Source organism: Brassica rapa, chromosome A10 (genome assembly GCF_000309985.2).
Source record: "Brassica rapa cultivar Chiifu-401-42 chromosome A10, CAAS_Brap_v3.01, whole genome shotgun sequence".
Taxonomy (NCBI): domain Eukaryota; kingdom Viridiplantae; phylum Streptophyta; class Magnoliopsida; order Brassicales; family Brassicaceae; genus Brassica; species Brassica rapa.
In genome coordinates, this window is record NC_024804.2 from 12,360,430 (window position 1) to 12,374,503 (window position 14,074).

Here is a 14,074-nt window from a genome sequence, read left to right on the forward strand (position 1 = left end):
ATTCTTTAAGTGAAATAATTAACCAAATTTTACATTTGTTATCTAATATATATATATATATATATATATATATATCGCGGAGAAATGTTGAATTTTGTAAAGTTGATAATATAGTAAGAAATATTGGTTAAAGGCTTAAAGCCATGCTTCCAGATACAACTTTAGTTTTAGAATCACAAAGAGTTTACTAAACCCTTTTTCTAGATGGTGGAATAAATTAAAGATGGTTGTAAACGTAAGTCCAGAATCTAAACAAATTTAATGGAGTGAAAAATTAGGCTCGTTTCTTTATAAACAAAGTAAAGCTACTTTTTTTATAAAAAAAAACAACTTTGCGATGTAAATGAATTAATTATTTATTTCATTACTATCTCAAAACACAATATTTAGGAATGTTAATAATTATTTATGTAATAATAATCATGAAAAATATATTCAATACTTACATGTGCCATTTCAAAATTATCAAAATATTTGTCTCAAAAAAATTGGTTACGAATGATTACAAATAAATAATAATACAGTTAAAATTGTAATAAAATGTATTTAAAATCAGATATATATATATATATATATAATATAAGTAATTAGTTGATATTTGAATACTATAATTATGAAATATATGAAATAATATGATACTTTCCAACTATTGTTTACTAATTATTTATCATAAGTTTATATTTATTTATTTATTTTAAACTATTTTTATAAAAATTCCATTGATCACTAATATATGTATATATAAATTCAATGAACTTAATGCTCTAAGTCCAACATTAACTACCATAAAAAATTATTCTTAAAATCCTAATTTTATTCAATTTTATAAAATAGAATTATTATTATTTACATAGTTTTTATTCTAATCATACTTAACTAATAATTAGATTTTATCATAATAACATAGTATTAAATATTTAGTATATTATACTATTATTTTATTTTAATATATAATGTATCTATTAGTTAATTAAATTATGAATATTCGATCATGCATTTGTTTTTATCAACGTACTAATTATATAAATCACTTATTAATATCTAAAACAACAATTACTGGTTGATTTCTGAGAACATTAGGTGCACCTACTATGTTTTTAACGTTACATAATTATAATTATGTTATTACAAACTATGAAAAATATTACAAACGATATTATAGCCGACAATTCTACATGACCGATACGTAATCCAACTTGATTTAAATTGTTATTTAAAATTTTTAAAGTTGATTTCAAATTTTGCATTAAATATTTAATTTTTAAAAAAAATTACTCTTATTGTATTTTTATTATATATCGCTACTTAAACTTGTTAAAACATTTTGTTTAAATAATATTTTATATAAAATTGAAAACAAAAGAAAATAAATCTTAAAAAATTACTATATTCTAAAACATGATTTTTATGTTTTCAATATTGACATATCTATTATATTATATATTAGAATTAATGAAACTACTGACCTACGGTTCATCCTTGTTGATCCTATAACCCAATGACCAAAAATTAATATTCCAGATTAAATGTTTGGATCGTGTTTAAAAACATTGCTATAAATATCTTTACTTTTTATATTTTCCTTATTTCTAATTTTTATATCTTCTGGAATTCAAATCCTACGTTAAAAAAATTTATGTTAGTTCTAGTTATTTAATAGGGATTACTAGGTGATAACTATATACGTATATCCTACGTTAGATAGAAATATTACACTTTTGAAAAGTATACAATTTTCTATTTCTAAAGCAATCTCCTAATAATTTTATGCAATTTTCCTTGTCACATATAAATTCACTTCGATAAAACTATTATTTTTCACTTCAGTTATTTTGTTTCTACTATAATATTCATTTCATATTATACGACTTTCATAATGGCCCAAACGAGAACTGTTTTCTCAGTTATTAGATACTAGGTGCTGACACCCCGCGCAAGTGCGGGGCTGGTTACTTTGGATATCGGTGGGACGGTAAAATTTACGGGCTGTTGGTATTGTTTAAGATTTGTGCAAATTAAAGAATAAAATTTATCGGAAATAAGACAACAAAATTGATCTTAGCTTTTGACGATTAACTCAAGTTAGAGACATCTCCCAAAACGGAAGAAAAATTCAAAAAGTATAATTAAGGTAAAACATAGAGAATGTGAAAAAGGCATAGACATGAAACAGAGAGCGTGGAACAACGGAAAGGGAAAGAGAAGAAGATGAAGAAGCTTACGTCAGGTATATGAAAATTAAAAAGACAGATATTGTGACAGCGCAGCACCAACTTATTTGGGGATCCATATCAAGTTATCAACTCTGTATATATCCGTTGTTTGAATAAATACTCAAAATTTCAAACTACTTGCATTACAAAATTATTTTATTTTTTCAAAATACACATCGTTTGCTAGTACTTGTTAGGGAGCTCAAGGACCGTAGTAGCATATATTAAAGCTACACTAATTTTCATCGCTAAGATCACACATTGTCTACATCCTTAACGTTAGGATATTCCAAGTAACACTTCTCCTCGTCTTCCTCGTCACGGGTTCCATCTTCATCTTGTAAACTCCAAGTAACCATCTTCCAAAACGCAGCACTCCACTTCTCTTCCCTCTTCAGGCTTAGCGGTGGTCTGTGACAAAATCCAGCCGTTGGATTGAAACAGAGCTCTTATATTGGCTTTGTGGTTCATAAGAGTTTCAAGAATGGTGAAACTGGAAGCATCGTGGTGAGTGGCTCCCCTTCTAAGGAGATCTGCCCCCTGTGTGAAATAGTTTAACAAAACATAAAGATTAAAATAGTTTAACAAAACATAAACGAAGGTTGACGTTTTTACATTATGAAAAAGTAATTGTGGGTTTAAAATGTTTGGGCTCAAGTTATGTTGGGCTCTATGTCTAAAACATGATTTGAACTTAAAAACTAAAAATAAAAAAAAAACGTTAGGTTATCTTTCTTTTTTTTTCTCCGTCGTCGGGACAGCATCACCTGTGGGATCCCTGACATGATTAGAGCTTAAGTTTGTGAGATTGGGGAGCGATAATAGTGTGATGCATTATTGAAGAGGAGTTTAATTACATCAGTTAGGCTTCGTCCGCATCATTCCATTGTCGTTGGTCCTCGGGTGCTTCGTCGTCGTCGGAATCTGCAAAATAAAAGGTTTTAATTTGTTAAGTAAGATGTCTTTTATTTCTTTTAGATTCGGTTGCTAAAAACATAATTCATTCAGTTTTTCTATTTTGTTTGGAGATTGCAGGGATGAAACTGTGGATCACAGAATCCTGTAAGAAAAACAAAGAAAAATCATTATTTGTTCATAAAAAAACCCATAGACAAAACCAAAACAAAAACATGAAGAAACGTTTCATATATGAACAAAGAATAAGCAAAGCAGAGTTAAAGTGATAAAAAATAAGTTAGAAACAATCATCACCAGTTCATCAAGGAGGAGAATGGTGATGTCCATAAACTCTCAATTCTTGTTAATGTTACTTGAATCCTAGAATCGGATGAGCCGACCAACAATGGACTGAGTGGACCTTCCAAGGCGGAGAGAGTTGAAGGTGGTGTAGGGAACGGCGGCAATGGCGGCTGAAGCGGCTGGAGCAGCTGGATAAGTCATTTTTGCGACGGATGTGAGAAAGTAAAGCGATCGGAAAACTGAGAAAGAAAAGTTTGAGACAAGATGGAGCTTTTACCTCGAGGGATTCTATATATATGAGAGCTCTGAAGGCGTTAGAGGAGAAACTAAGCGTTTGGTAGGCGCAAAACGTGCATAGAGCCTTAAAGATCGACCATAATAGCTGATTGCCGGAAGGAGAATCGCAAGCGACGAAGGAGATGGTGAAGATGGCGGCTTCCCTAATCTTCTTAGCTTTGTCTGTATCACCACTTTGGACAGATACAAAGCCTAATAAACAGAAAATCAATAAGCGCAAAGCCCACTTTTTGTCGAAGTCCATTCGTTACCCATCAATTTAAAAAAAAAAAAGGTGGGGTCCACAATGTTATATTAATTTCCGATCTTCATAATATATATTAGTTTCGGCCATCATTGTACAAAGTATCCTTTAGTGTAGTGGTATAGTTGTGGGTGTTTATATCTCAATAACCTGGATTCGAATCACATATTTGACACTTTTTCACACTTTTAAAATGTGGGACCCACAAACCGCTGACGTGTCGCATCAGGGGGAGAGAAACTCTCCTATTATATAATAGATTACTAGAGCCGGTGTCCGCGCTCCGCGCGGATTACATATTTAATTAAAATATGTTAATATTTGTATTAATAGATTCCTACACGTTTTCCTGGGATTAAAACAATGGTGAAGAGGTGCCGCATGTTTGTATAGAAAACAATCATCATCTAAGAATCTTCATCACAAAAATGTTTTTTTTTGCCAAAGTATTTAATTATTCTTATATGTGTCTTCTAGGGATGAATGACGAATCTGTTGATATAGTTGGGAGCAAGGTTTTTTTATTAAGAACTAATTGTGGTTTCTTTCATAATTTGTATTTTTAAATAAAAAACATATTTTACTAATAATGTTTATATTTGTTTTATTAGAGTTTTGTAACTATAAAATGAATAAAAATATCTTTATTTAGTACTTATATAAAATTATATAGAGATAGATTATTAATTTATGATTATGATGGGACTATATATTAATTTGGAACAAATATTAAGCAACTCAATTAGATTCTTGCAAACCGGGGGAAAAGGAGTGGCCGGTCATGTCGTCTGTATTTTTACCTTTTCCCAAGTTTTTAAAACGTTTCGTAGCAATAAACAAAAATCAAAACGTAGCATTTCAATTACATATTTGGAATCTTATCAAATAAGATGTAACTTTTTTTTTGTGCGCTTCAAATTTAATAAGATGTAAATAGTCAAAAATATAAAAAAAAATATATATATATATAAAACATAATTTGTATTTTATATTTGTTTTATTAAAGTTTTGGATTAAAGTATTAAATTAATATATCAATACTAATAATGTTTTTTGATTCAAAAATGTACTTGTAAATTCAAAATACCTCCCATAAGTGGAGGATCTTTGGCGGTTGGTTTGACCATGGTATTGAGGAACAATCGATCCTTAAACAAAGGAAAGAATATTTAAATGTTAGGCAAAGTGAAATGGTTTGATAATAAAACATAGTGAAAAAGGTCCCAATGGATAAAATCGAACCATGAGATTAATTACAAACTAAAATATTATAAAGCCAAAAAAAAAACTAAATATTTTATTTGACCGATAGATGTGAACTACAATTGTAGTAGCTTAGCAGGCATGAACTATTATATTAAATCAAAAAATTTTGGCGGAGACCAATAGCTAAAGACGGAAGATTGTCGGTCTATGTTTAATCTTAACCAACTAAAATCTTATATGTTTGTTCGCACAGATTATCAATATGAATCTATTATTAAACAATTGAAAATAAACAGTGGAAGGTGAGCCAAACCCCACGTCCCAAACCGCATACAGACTTAACTATCCAACTCTTAAACATATCACTTACGCCAAGAAATTGACAAAATTGTGACTTTCAAATATTGACTTACACAAAATCTTGAACGGTTGGCGGTGGTGGTTTTTTCAGAGTGAGAGGGGATGAATATATGGTCTTCAGATTAGAGTTCTTGATCCTAATGGTAGAATATATGTTATTTAATTTTCAATGAATGCAGTAGGCATTTTTGGCATAAAATATAACGATTTCTTAAATTACATTGTTCACCAACTATAAGAATATTAAGTATGGGGCAAGTTAAAGTTGTAGAAATCGATTTTGATTTAGGATGGCAAAGATGTGGTAGCTAGAAGCCTAATAATCAACAATGCATGCATTGTTTTATTATGATGTAACTGGAGTTGAACCGGGTTAAACCGTGACTCTTCACATATTTTGATTTAGGATGGCAAAGATGTGGTAGCTAGAAGCTTAATAATCAACAATCAATGCATGCATTGTTTTATTATGATGTAACTGGAGTTGAACCGGGTTAAACCGTGACTCTTCACATATTTTAATGGTTGGTTTTTTTTTTAAAACCCAATCGAGAATGATATGGCATAATGGTTGGTTCTGATTATTTTATCCATGTGGTAAGGCTTAGGAAGCTAGGATTTAGCTCCTTTTATATAGTAGGATTATTTTATGAACTGTTAAATGATTAGAGGTTTTAACAAATTTATTGAAGCAAAAATATTTAATCAAATAATCAAAATATGATATCCACACATAATTTTAACAGCGAGAACTAAAATTAATTAACTATACCAAATTTAAAACGTATTATAATTTCAGAAATAAATATAATGGCCAAGTTAAATATTTTGCAAAATTAAAACAAGCAACTAAATAAATCATAAATTAGAATTGTAATTAAAATAACATAAAAATACACAAACAAATAAAAAAAATAAAACTAATAAAAATAGTACCCAAATCATTATATATATTTTTTTCTGTAAATATTTATGTCATATTGGATGGGTGTAGAGAAGCAGAAACACGCGTACAGCTTTTTACAATTAAGCGAGAAAGAGGCAAAAGCGAGAAAGAAGTATCATTCACTTCTTCTTCTTCTTCTATCCTTTTCTCTTTGAATTTTCTTCACTCTGCTGCAACTTCCCCACCTTTCTATATTTACTTTTTATCTTCAATTTATTGGATCTGAAAGTTCCTTCTTTTATTTTATTATTATTATTATTATTAATCTATCTAAAAAGCCATTTTCTGTGATCCATTTGAAATCCCAATTTGTCTGCATCTCCCAATAAATCCTTTTAAATCAGAGAAAAAAAGACCAACCTTTTCTTCCTTGTCTTATAAAACCTATCTAAAGCCTTTTCATTTTTTTAGCCGGTGTATATTCCTTTTGAGTCAGTTCAAGGCAAATCCTATATCATTCATTATTCCTTCCTTCTTTCTTTCTTGCTTCCGACCGGGAAAACTAAGGAACCCAGTTCATAAAACCTGTCTGAATAATTGACATCCCAACTCAAAAGATTCAATTTAAAAAAAAAAAGATTCGATCTTTTCTACACATAATTGAAGAAAGAGGAAAGAGAGAGAGAGAGAGAGAACACAAAGTGGACGAACAAGAACGATGAGAGCTGGTCTAAGCACGATCCAACAGACTCTAACCCCCGAGGCTGCCACCGTTTTAAACCAATCAATCTCAGAAGCGGCGCGTCGCAACCACGGCCAAACCACACCGCTACATGTCGCAGCCACTCTTCTCGCTTCTTCCTCAGGTTTCCTCCGGCGAGCCTGTATCCGATCCCATCCCAACTCCTCCCACCCGCTCCAGTGTCGAGCCCTCGAGCTCTGCTTCAGCGTCGCCTTAGAGCGTCTCCCCACCGCGACGACGACTCCGGCGAACGATCCTCCGATCTCGAACGCGCTCATGGCGGCGCTAAAGCGAGCGCAAGCTCATCAACGCCGTGGATGCCCGGAGCAGCAGCAGCAGCCGTTGTTGGCGGTGAAAGTGGAGCTGGAGCAGCTGATTATATCGATATTGGATGATCCGAGTGTGAGCCGGGTTATGCGAGAAGCTAGCTTCTCTAGTCCCGCCGTTAAAGCCGCAATAGAACAGTCGCTGAGTAATAATAATAATAATAGTCCCTCCAATACGACGCCGGTTCCGAGCGTTTCATCAGTCGGGTTAAATTTCCGACCCGGTGGAGGAGGAGGTCCGATGACCCGGAACACTTATCTTAATCCACGGTTGCAGCAGAACGGCCCCGCGACGGCGCAACAAACAGGGGTTATTAATAAGAGCGATGACGTGGAGCGGGTGATGGATATACTGGGTCGTGGGAAGAAGAAAAACCCGGTTTTAGTCGGGGATTCGGAGCCGGGTCGGGTAATTAAAGAGATCCTTAAGAGAATTGAATCCGGAGAAGCGGCGGTTAAGAACTCAAAGGTTGTTCACTTCGAGGAGATCGGTTCGGATAAGGAGGAGAGAATCAAGAAGCTAGACGGGTTGCTCGAGACCCGGATAAATAATTCGGATCCTGGAGCTGGAGGAGTGATTCTCAATCTCGGAGACTTGAAATGGCTCGTGGAGCAACCGCAACCGATGGCGGTTGAGGTAGGGAGGACGGCGGTGGCGGAGCTGCGGAGGCTTTTGGAGAAGTTCCAAGGAAGGCTCTGGTTTATCGGAACCGCCACGTGCGAGACTTATCTACGATGCCAAGTCTATCATCCGTCAATGGAGAATGATTGGGATCTGCAAGCTGTGTCGGTGGCTGCTAAAGCTCCGGCGTCCGGAGCTTTCCCAAGGCTTGCGAACAATTTGGGATCGTTCACGCCGTTAAAGAGCTTCGTGCCTGGGAGCATGACGACATCGAAATGTTGTCCGGAGTGTTCGAAGAGTTGCGAGCGAGAGCTGTCTGAAACTGAGTCAGTGCCTCAAGAGGTTAAGACAGAAGTCGCTCAGACTAAACAGTTGCCACAATGGCTGTTGAATGCTAAACCGGTTGATCGTGTACCGGTAAGTTTATGGTTTTGAGTCTTCTTCTTCTCTTCCACTATTCGCTATGACTAATCAATTTTTTAATTTATTTTTAATAACAGCAGGCAAAGATTGAAGAAGTGAAGAAGAAATGGAATGATGCGTGTGTGCGTCTTCATCCTAGCTTTCATAACAAGAACGAGAGGATCGTTCCCATTCCGACTCCGACTCCGACTCCTATACCGTTGACAACAAGCTCTTACGGTCCCAACATGCTTCTCCGTCAGCCGTTACAGCAAAAGTTCCAGCCGAACAGAGAGTTGCGTGAAAGGGTACACTTGAAACCTATGACCCCTTTGGTGACAGAACAAGCCAAGAAGAAGAGTCCTCCCGGGAGTCCGGTTCAGACCGATCTTGTTCTTGGACGAACAGAGGTTTGTCTATATTAAAATTATTGCGATGAAAATGTTTATTTAAAAATAAAAAACACAAAACCTAAAATATATTCGGTTTATTTAGGATTCGGATACGCGAGTGAGAGACTTCCTCGGCTGCATATCGTCTGAATCAGTACAGAACAACAACGATAAGATCAGTGTTCTGCAGAACTCTTTAGACATTGATTTGTTCAAGAAGCTTCTAAAGGGAATGACGGAGAAAGTCTGGTGGCAGCACGACGCAGCCTCTGCCGTCGCCGCCACGGTTAGTCAATGCAAGCTAGGGGGAGGGAAACGACGCGGCGTGGTATCAAAAGGAGACGTGTGGCTACTCTTCTCAGGGCCAGACAGAGTTGGTAAGAGAAAAATGGTGTCGGCTCTGTCTTCTCTAGTATACGGAACCAGTCCTATAATGATCTCACTCGGGTCGAGACAAGAACCTGGTGGAGTCCGTGGTAAGACCGTGCTGGACAGGATTGCGGAAACCGTTAAGAGGAGTCCCTTCTCCGTTATCTTGCTTGAAGATATCGACGAAGCGGATATGTTGTTGCGTGGAAGTATAAAACGAGCCATGGATAGAGGGAGAATCTCTGATTCGCACGGACGTGAGATCAGTTTAGGTAATGTGATCTTTGTTATGACAGCGAGCTGGCATCGTTCTTCGGGGACGAAAGCGTGTTTCTCAGACGACGAGGCGAAGCTGAGAGATTTGGCTGGTGAAAGCTGGCGGTTGAGGTTGTGTATGCGTGGCAAACGTCGAGCGAGCTGGCTGAGTAGTGGTGTTGAAGAGAGGTTGACTAAACCGAAGAAAGAACATGGTTCCGGTTTAACGTTTGATTTAAACCAAGCTGCTGATACGGCCGATGACGGTTCGAACAATACGAGCGAGCTAACAGATAACAATGATCAAGAAGAGTTTAGCGGGAAGTTATCTTTGCAATGTGTTCCGTTTGCGTTTCACGAGCTGGTGAGTCGCGTAGACGATGCGGTGGCGTTTAGGGCTGTTGATTTCGGAGCTGTGAGGCAGAGAGTTTCAGATACGTTGTCGGAGAGGTTCACGACGGTGGTAGGCGAATCTTTATCGATAGAAGTGGAGGAAGATGTGCTTCAGAGGATCTTGAGTGGAGTATGGTTAGGCGAGATGGAGTTAGAGGAGTGGATTCAGAAGGCGATTGTTCCGGTTCTGAGCCAGCTTAAGGCTCGAGTGTCGTCTTCTGGAACTTACGGTGACCGTACAGTTGCTCGGCTTGAGCTAGATGAAGATTCTGGTGAACGGAGCGGTGGTGATTTACTGCCGACTAGTGTTACGTTGGCAGTTTGAGGAAGAAACAGAGATGGAGTTTTTGTTATTAATTGTGGAAGGGTAGAGAAGTAAATATGTCTCAACTGGTTTTGGCGGGGGGAGGTAAAACGGTTAGAGGTAAAAACAGTATAAAAAGGTGTTTATAGTTTTTTTGTTCTTTTTATTTACTTATAGTTTTTGTGTTTATGTACGGTACGGGAGGGATGATTTATGTAGCAATTATAGAGATTTATTTGATAGATAAATAATGAAGATTAATAAAGTTATAAGTATTTTTTTGTCAATTAAAATTTGTATTTTCTTTAGTCATCTTCATTCATATCCATGAATAGGGACCATCGATTCTTGAGTTAAGAAGAGTGTAAAAGGCTCAAAGCAGTTTTAATTGCTGAAAATCTGTAATTGCTTAGCTTTATTACATTTTTCTATACAAGACGGAAAAATATTAAAGAAAATGACAAAAATGGAAAAGGAATAACAAAAAGTTTCCAGAAAAAGAAAGATAACAACACACTTTAAAAAGTTGAAAAGCTAACAACAAATATTAAATTAAAATAAGGTTTTGGTTCAATGAATGGTGAACATTGCATGTGTTTTCGTCGTTTAATTATACATTTATTCAATAATTGTTTGCATTTTTTGACCTTTTCCTCATCCTTTTTTGTTTTGTTTTCTAGTACAAATAATAACTAATATTAAATTATTACTTTATCCTTTGAGCTTACCTGTTACAACTACGAAAAGGTATGACGCAAAAGTATCACATACTTGAAAACACTCTTTTTTAAAAAAAAAACACTTGAAAAACACTTTAAACAAAAACAATATATGATCTAATGTATAACATTATTATAATATGTTTGCGTTAAAACACTTGAAAAACACTTTAAACATAAACACTTTTAAATATCCCAAACAACTTATTTAGGGCCTGACTGGTTCAACCGCAGCGGCTGCGGTTGCGGCTGCGGGAGTTTGCGGATGCGGGTGGTTGCGGTTTCTAGCGGTTTTAATAGATTTGTACGACTGGTTCTGCAGTTAGAAATTAGTGCGTTTACGGGATACTTATGACTGGTTAACTACCAAATGCAGCAGCGGTTAAATAATAAATTAACAATATTTACATTTTATACAATTATAAAAATATCAAAAATAATAATATTATAATAAATATAAATTTTATATTTAGAAAGTTATAGTTTAATTTTTTTAAAAATTATAGAAAATATTTTTATTTTAAGGTTTTATAATATTAATTAAAATATAATAGATATATTTTAGTATTTTTATAATTCCAATTTAATTTTTGTTGAATATTTTTATTTTTGTATTTATATTGTTTTGGAAAAAAAATAATATCTTTTTATCCTCCCGCAACCGCCCGCAACCGCAAACGCTAGCTGGAACTAGCTTTTGAATTTATGAGGTTCAGAACGATTTGGAGCGGTTTGGAACGGTTTGGAGCGGTTTGAGCGATTGTTGCAAAACGCCAACAACCGCTAGTAACCGCAAAAGCTGCGTTTGCGGGTGGTAGCGGGAAAACCAGTCATACCCTTAAACATGAGCGTTTTCCCTTGTTTCATCTTTCCTTGTATATAACTTGCCTAATTACAACTTTTACTTTTTCAGTACTTTCAAATCTAAACAGACTCTAACCGAATTAATTTATAATTTATAGCTCGCAGTTCCTCGCTTTAATAGTTGTATCATGTATGTCATTCAGAAACAATTAAATAATGCATGCTCAATAAATGTGAGAAAGATTGCACAATAAATTAGATGACGCTGATGATTTGGACACTCAACTTATCAAGAGAAAAGTAAACTGTCTGTATACTTCCGAGCCCTCACCAAATATCTATTTGTTTGGTTTTATTAATTAATAACTTAAAAATAAAAGTAAATACTGAAATTTTTATTTGATATTTGCTAGGGGTGTTCAATCCGGATATCGGTTCGGTTTCGGTTCGGTTTTTTTCGGTTTTCGGTATTTCGGTTAGTAAAATATAACTACCATTCTAAATCCATATTTACTTCGGTTCGGTTCGGTTTATATACCGTCGGTTTTTGGTTTATTCGGTTTTATACCAAAAAACATAATTATTTTGTTTGAGATCATATTATATGAATTTTAGAGTCATATTGTCAACACAGTCATTTATTAAAAATATATTGCATGTTCAAATAAATGAACAAAAAAGTAAAAATGCTTTTACCATCAAATAAAATAATCAAAGCTTGAAATTTTGAAAATAAAAATATGAAACATAACAAAAACATGAATTTCTTTTCTCACTCTTCCATATTTAGTGTTCATTAAACTCATGCTTTTTCAATTGAAAATTTTCCATTAATTATTGTCCATCAAATTATAATCTTCATATTAATTTAGTGAAGACTAAAATTAAGCAAAAAGATCAAAAAAGACTTAGAAAATAAGATATCTGAATTGCGATGTATTGTTATTTAGTTATAGTTCAAGTTTACAAATTAAGGTTTTTTATTACTATAAAATTATAGTAATAGTTATTAACACAAATTTAACTTATGTAACAAATAGATTTTCATGTATTGTTATAAAATAGATACATATTTTCATGTTTCTACTTTTAATCGGTTTTATTCGGTTTAATCGGTTATATACCAAACCATATCCAAATCCTACGGTTTTTATAAAATTATATCCATTCGGTTTATATGGTATATACCAAAACCAAACCATATTGTCTATTTCGGTTCGGTTCGGTTCGGTACGGTTCGGTTTCACCATATTGAACAGCTCTAATATTTGCACTGAAAATATAAAAACAACACTTATAAGGAAAACAAAATTCAAAAGAAAATGACTCTTAATATAAAACATATGGAATATAAACAAGATAAAAAATTGTGTTATTGTCCATATATTTAAATCCAAGAAAGATCCATCTCAAGGCAGAGCTTGAGAAAATCCTATGAAAGATCACGGAGACTGAAAATCATGTAAATGACGTACCCGCCAATTAGACCAATAAATTTGAGATAGTTACAATAACAAAAATTAGGATTTTCAATTTTTTTGTTAAGATTTTCAAAATTTTAATATGTAAATAAAGTATAAGTTGTTACCAATTGTAATGTTTCTAAATTTTAGCCTTATTTATAGTTTTATTAATAAAATAATGATTAAAATTGTTATTAAATAATTATTCTATATATTATTATATTAGTATTTACTTCATCTAATCTTCTTATTATTACTACTATAATGTATTGTGTTATCACATATTTGAGTTATTTTCACATATTTATAGAAAATAGTACGATAAAGAAATACAATTACATTGTTAAGCTGTTTATGATAGGTTATATCTCTTTATAAAGTCAACTTAGTAAAATTATTTTTACAAACCATTGAATAAAATATGTGTAAATAAGTTGTTTGGGATATTTAAAAGTATTGGACCTGATAACATGATATTTTCATTTCGAAAACTACAAAATTTATTTATGTTTAACATGAAGAAAATGGAGTCACATTCCATTGTTTCTGTTAGACATGCAACACAAGATTTAAATGATTTTCACAACATAAAACTCAATCTCCCCCTTAGCCGCTACCTTCCATTAGATCAATCCATTGCCTCTCCGGTGGCTGGCGCTTATCGCCGGTGCCGGAGAGGTAATCCTCTTCCCTTGGTGAAGGTTTTCTCATGTGGTTGGGGTTACCGAATGGTTCCAATGTCAGGTTGTGATGTGAAGAACCAAAGCGTTTCAGCTACTCTACGGAGTTGGAGATGAGGTTTTGTTGTGTGGTCTCGTTATTTGGAGTTGGTATCTTTATTGAAGTTGTGGTGTAGCTACGTTATTTAGCTACAGAT

The 14,074-nt window shown here is 33.9% G+C and overlaps 1 protein-coding gene and 1 long non-coding RNA gene across 3 annotated transcripts; one reads left to right on the forward strand and one right to left on the reverse strand.

The window, feature by feature from the left end:
• Positions 1–1,544: 1,544 nt before the first annotated feature.
• LOC117128913 lies at positions 1,545–6,296 on the reverse strand. The gene is made up of 2 exons (XR_004452335.1): positions 3,071–6,296; positions 1,545–2,991 (listed from the first exon to the last, which is right to left on the reverse strand). It is a non-coding gene; the product is annotated as an uncharacterized LOC117128913 (long non-coding RNA).
• A 527-nt stretch (positions 6,297–6,823) lies between these two features.
• Positions 6,824–10,504, forward strand: LOC103845205 (protein SUPPRESSOR OF MAX2 1). Of its 2 annotated transcripts, none has more exons than XM_009122040.3 (3): positions 6,824–8,513; positions 8,600–8,908; positions 8,994–10,504. In XM_009122040.3, exons 1-3 carry the CDS (start codon positions 7,125–7,127, stop codon positions 10,230–10,232), a joined length of 2,937 nt encoding a protein of 978 aa, XP_009120288.1. In that variant the 5' UTR covers positions 6,824–7,124; the 3' UTR covers positions 10,233–10,504. The 2 variants fall into 2 exon arrangements, with proteins under 2 accessions (XP_009120288.1, XP_009120287.1); XM_009122039.3 differs by having other exon boundaries at positions 6,829–8,513; positions 8,597–8,908.
• Positions 10,505–14,074: the final 3,570 nt, after the last annotated feature.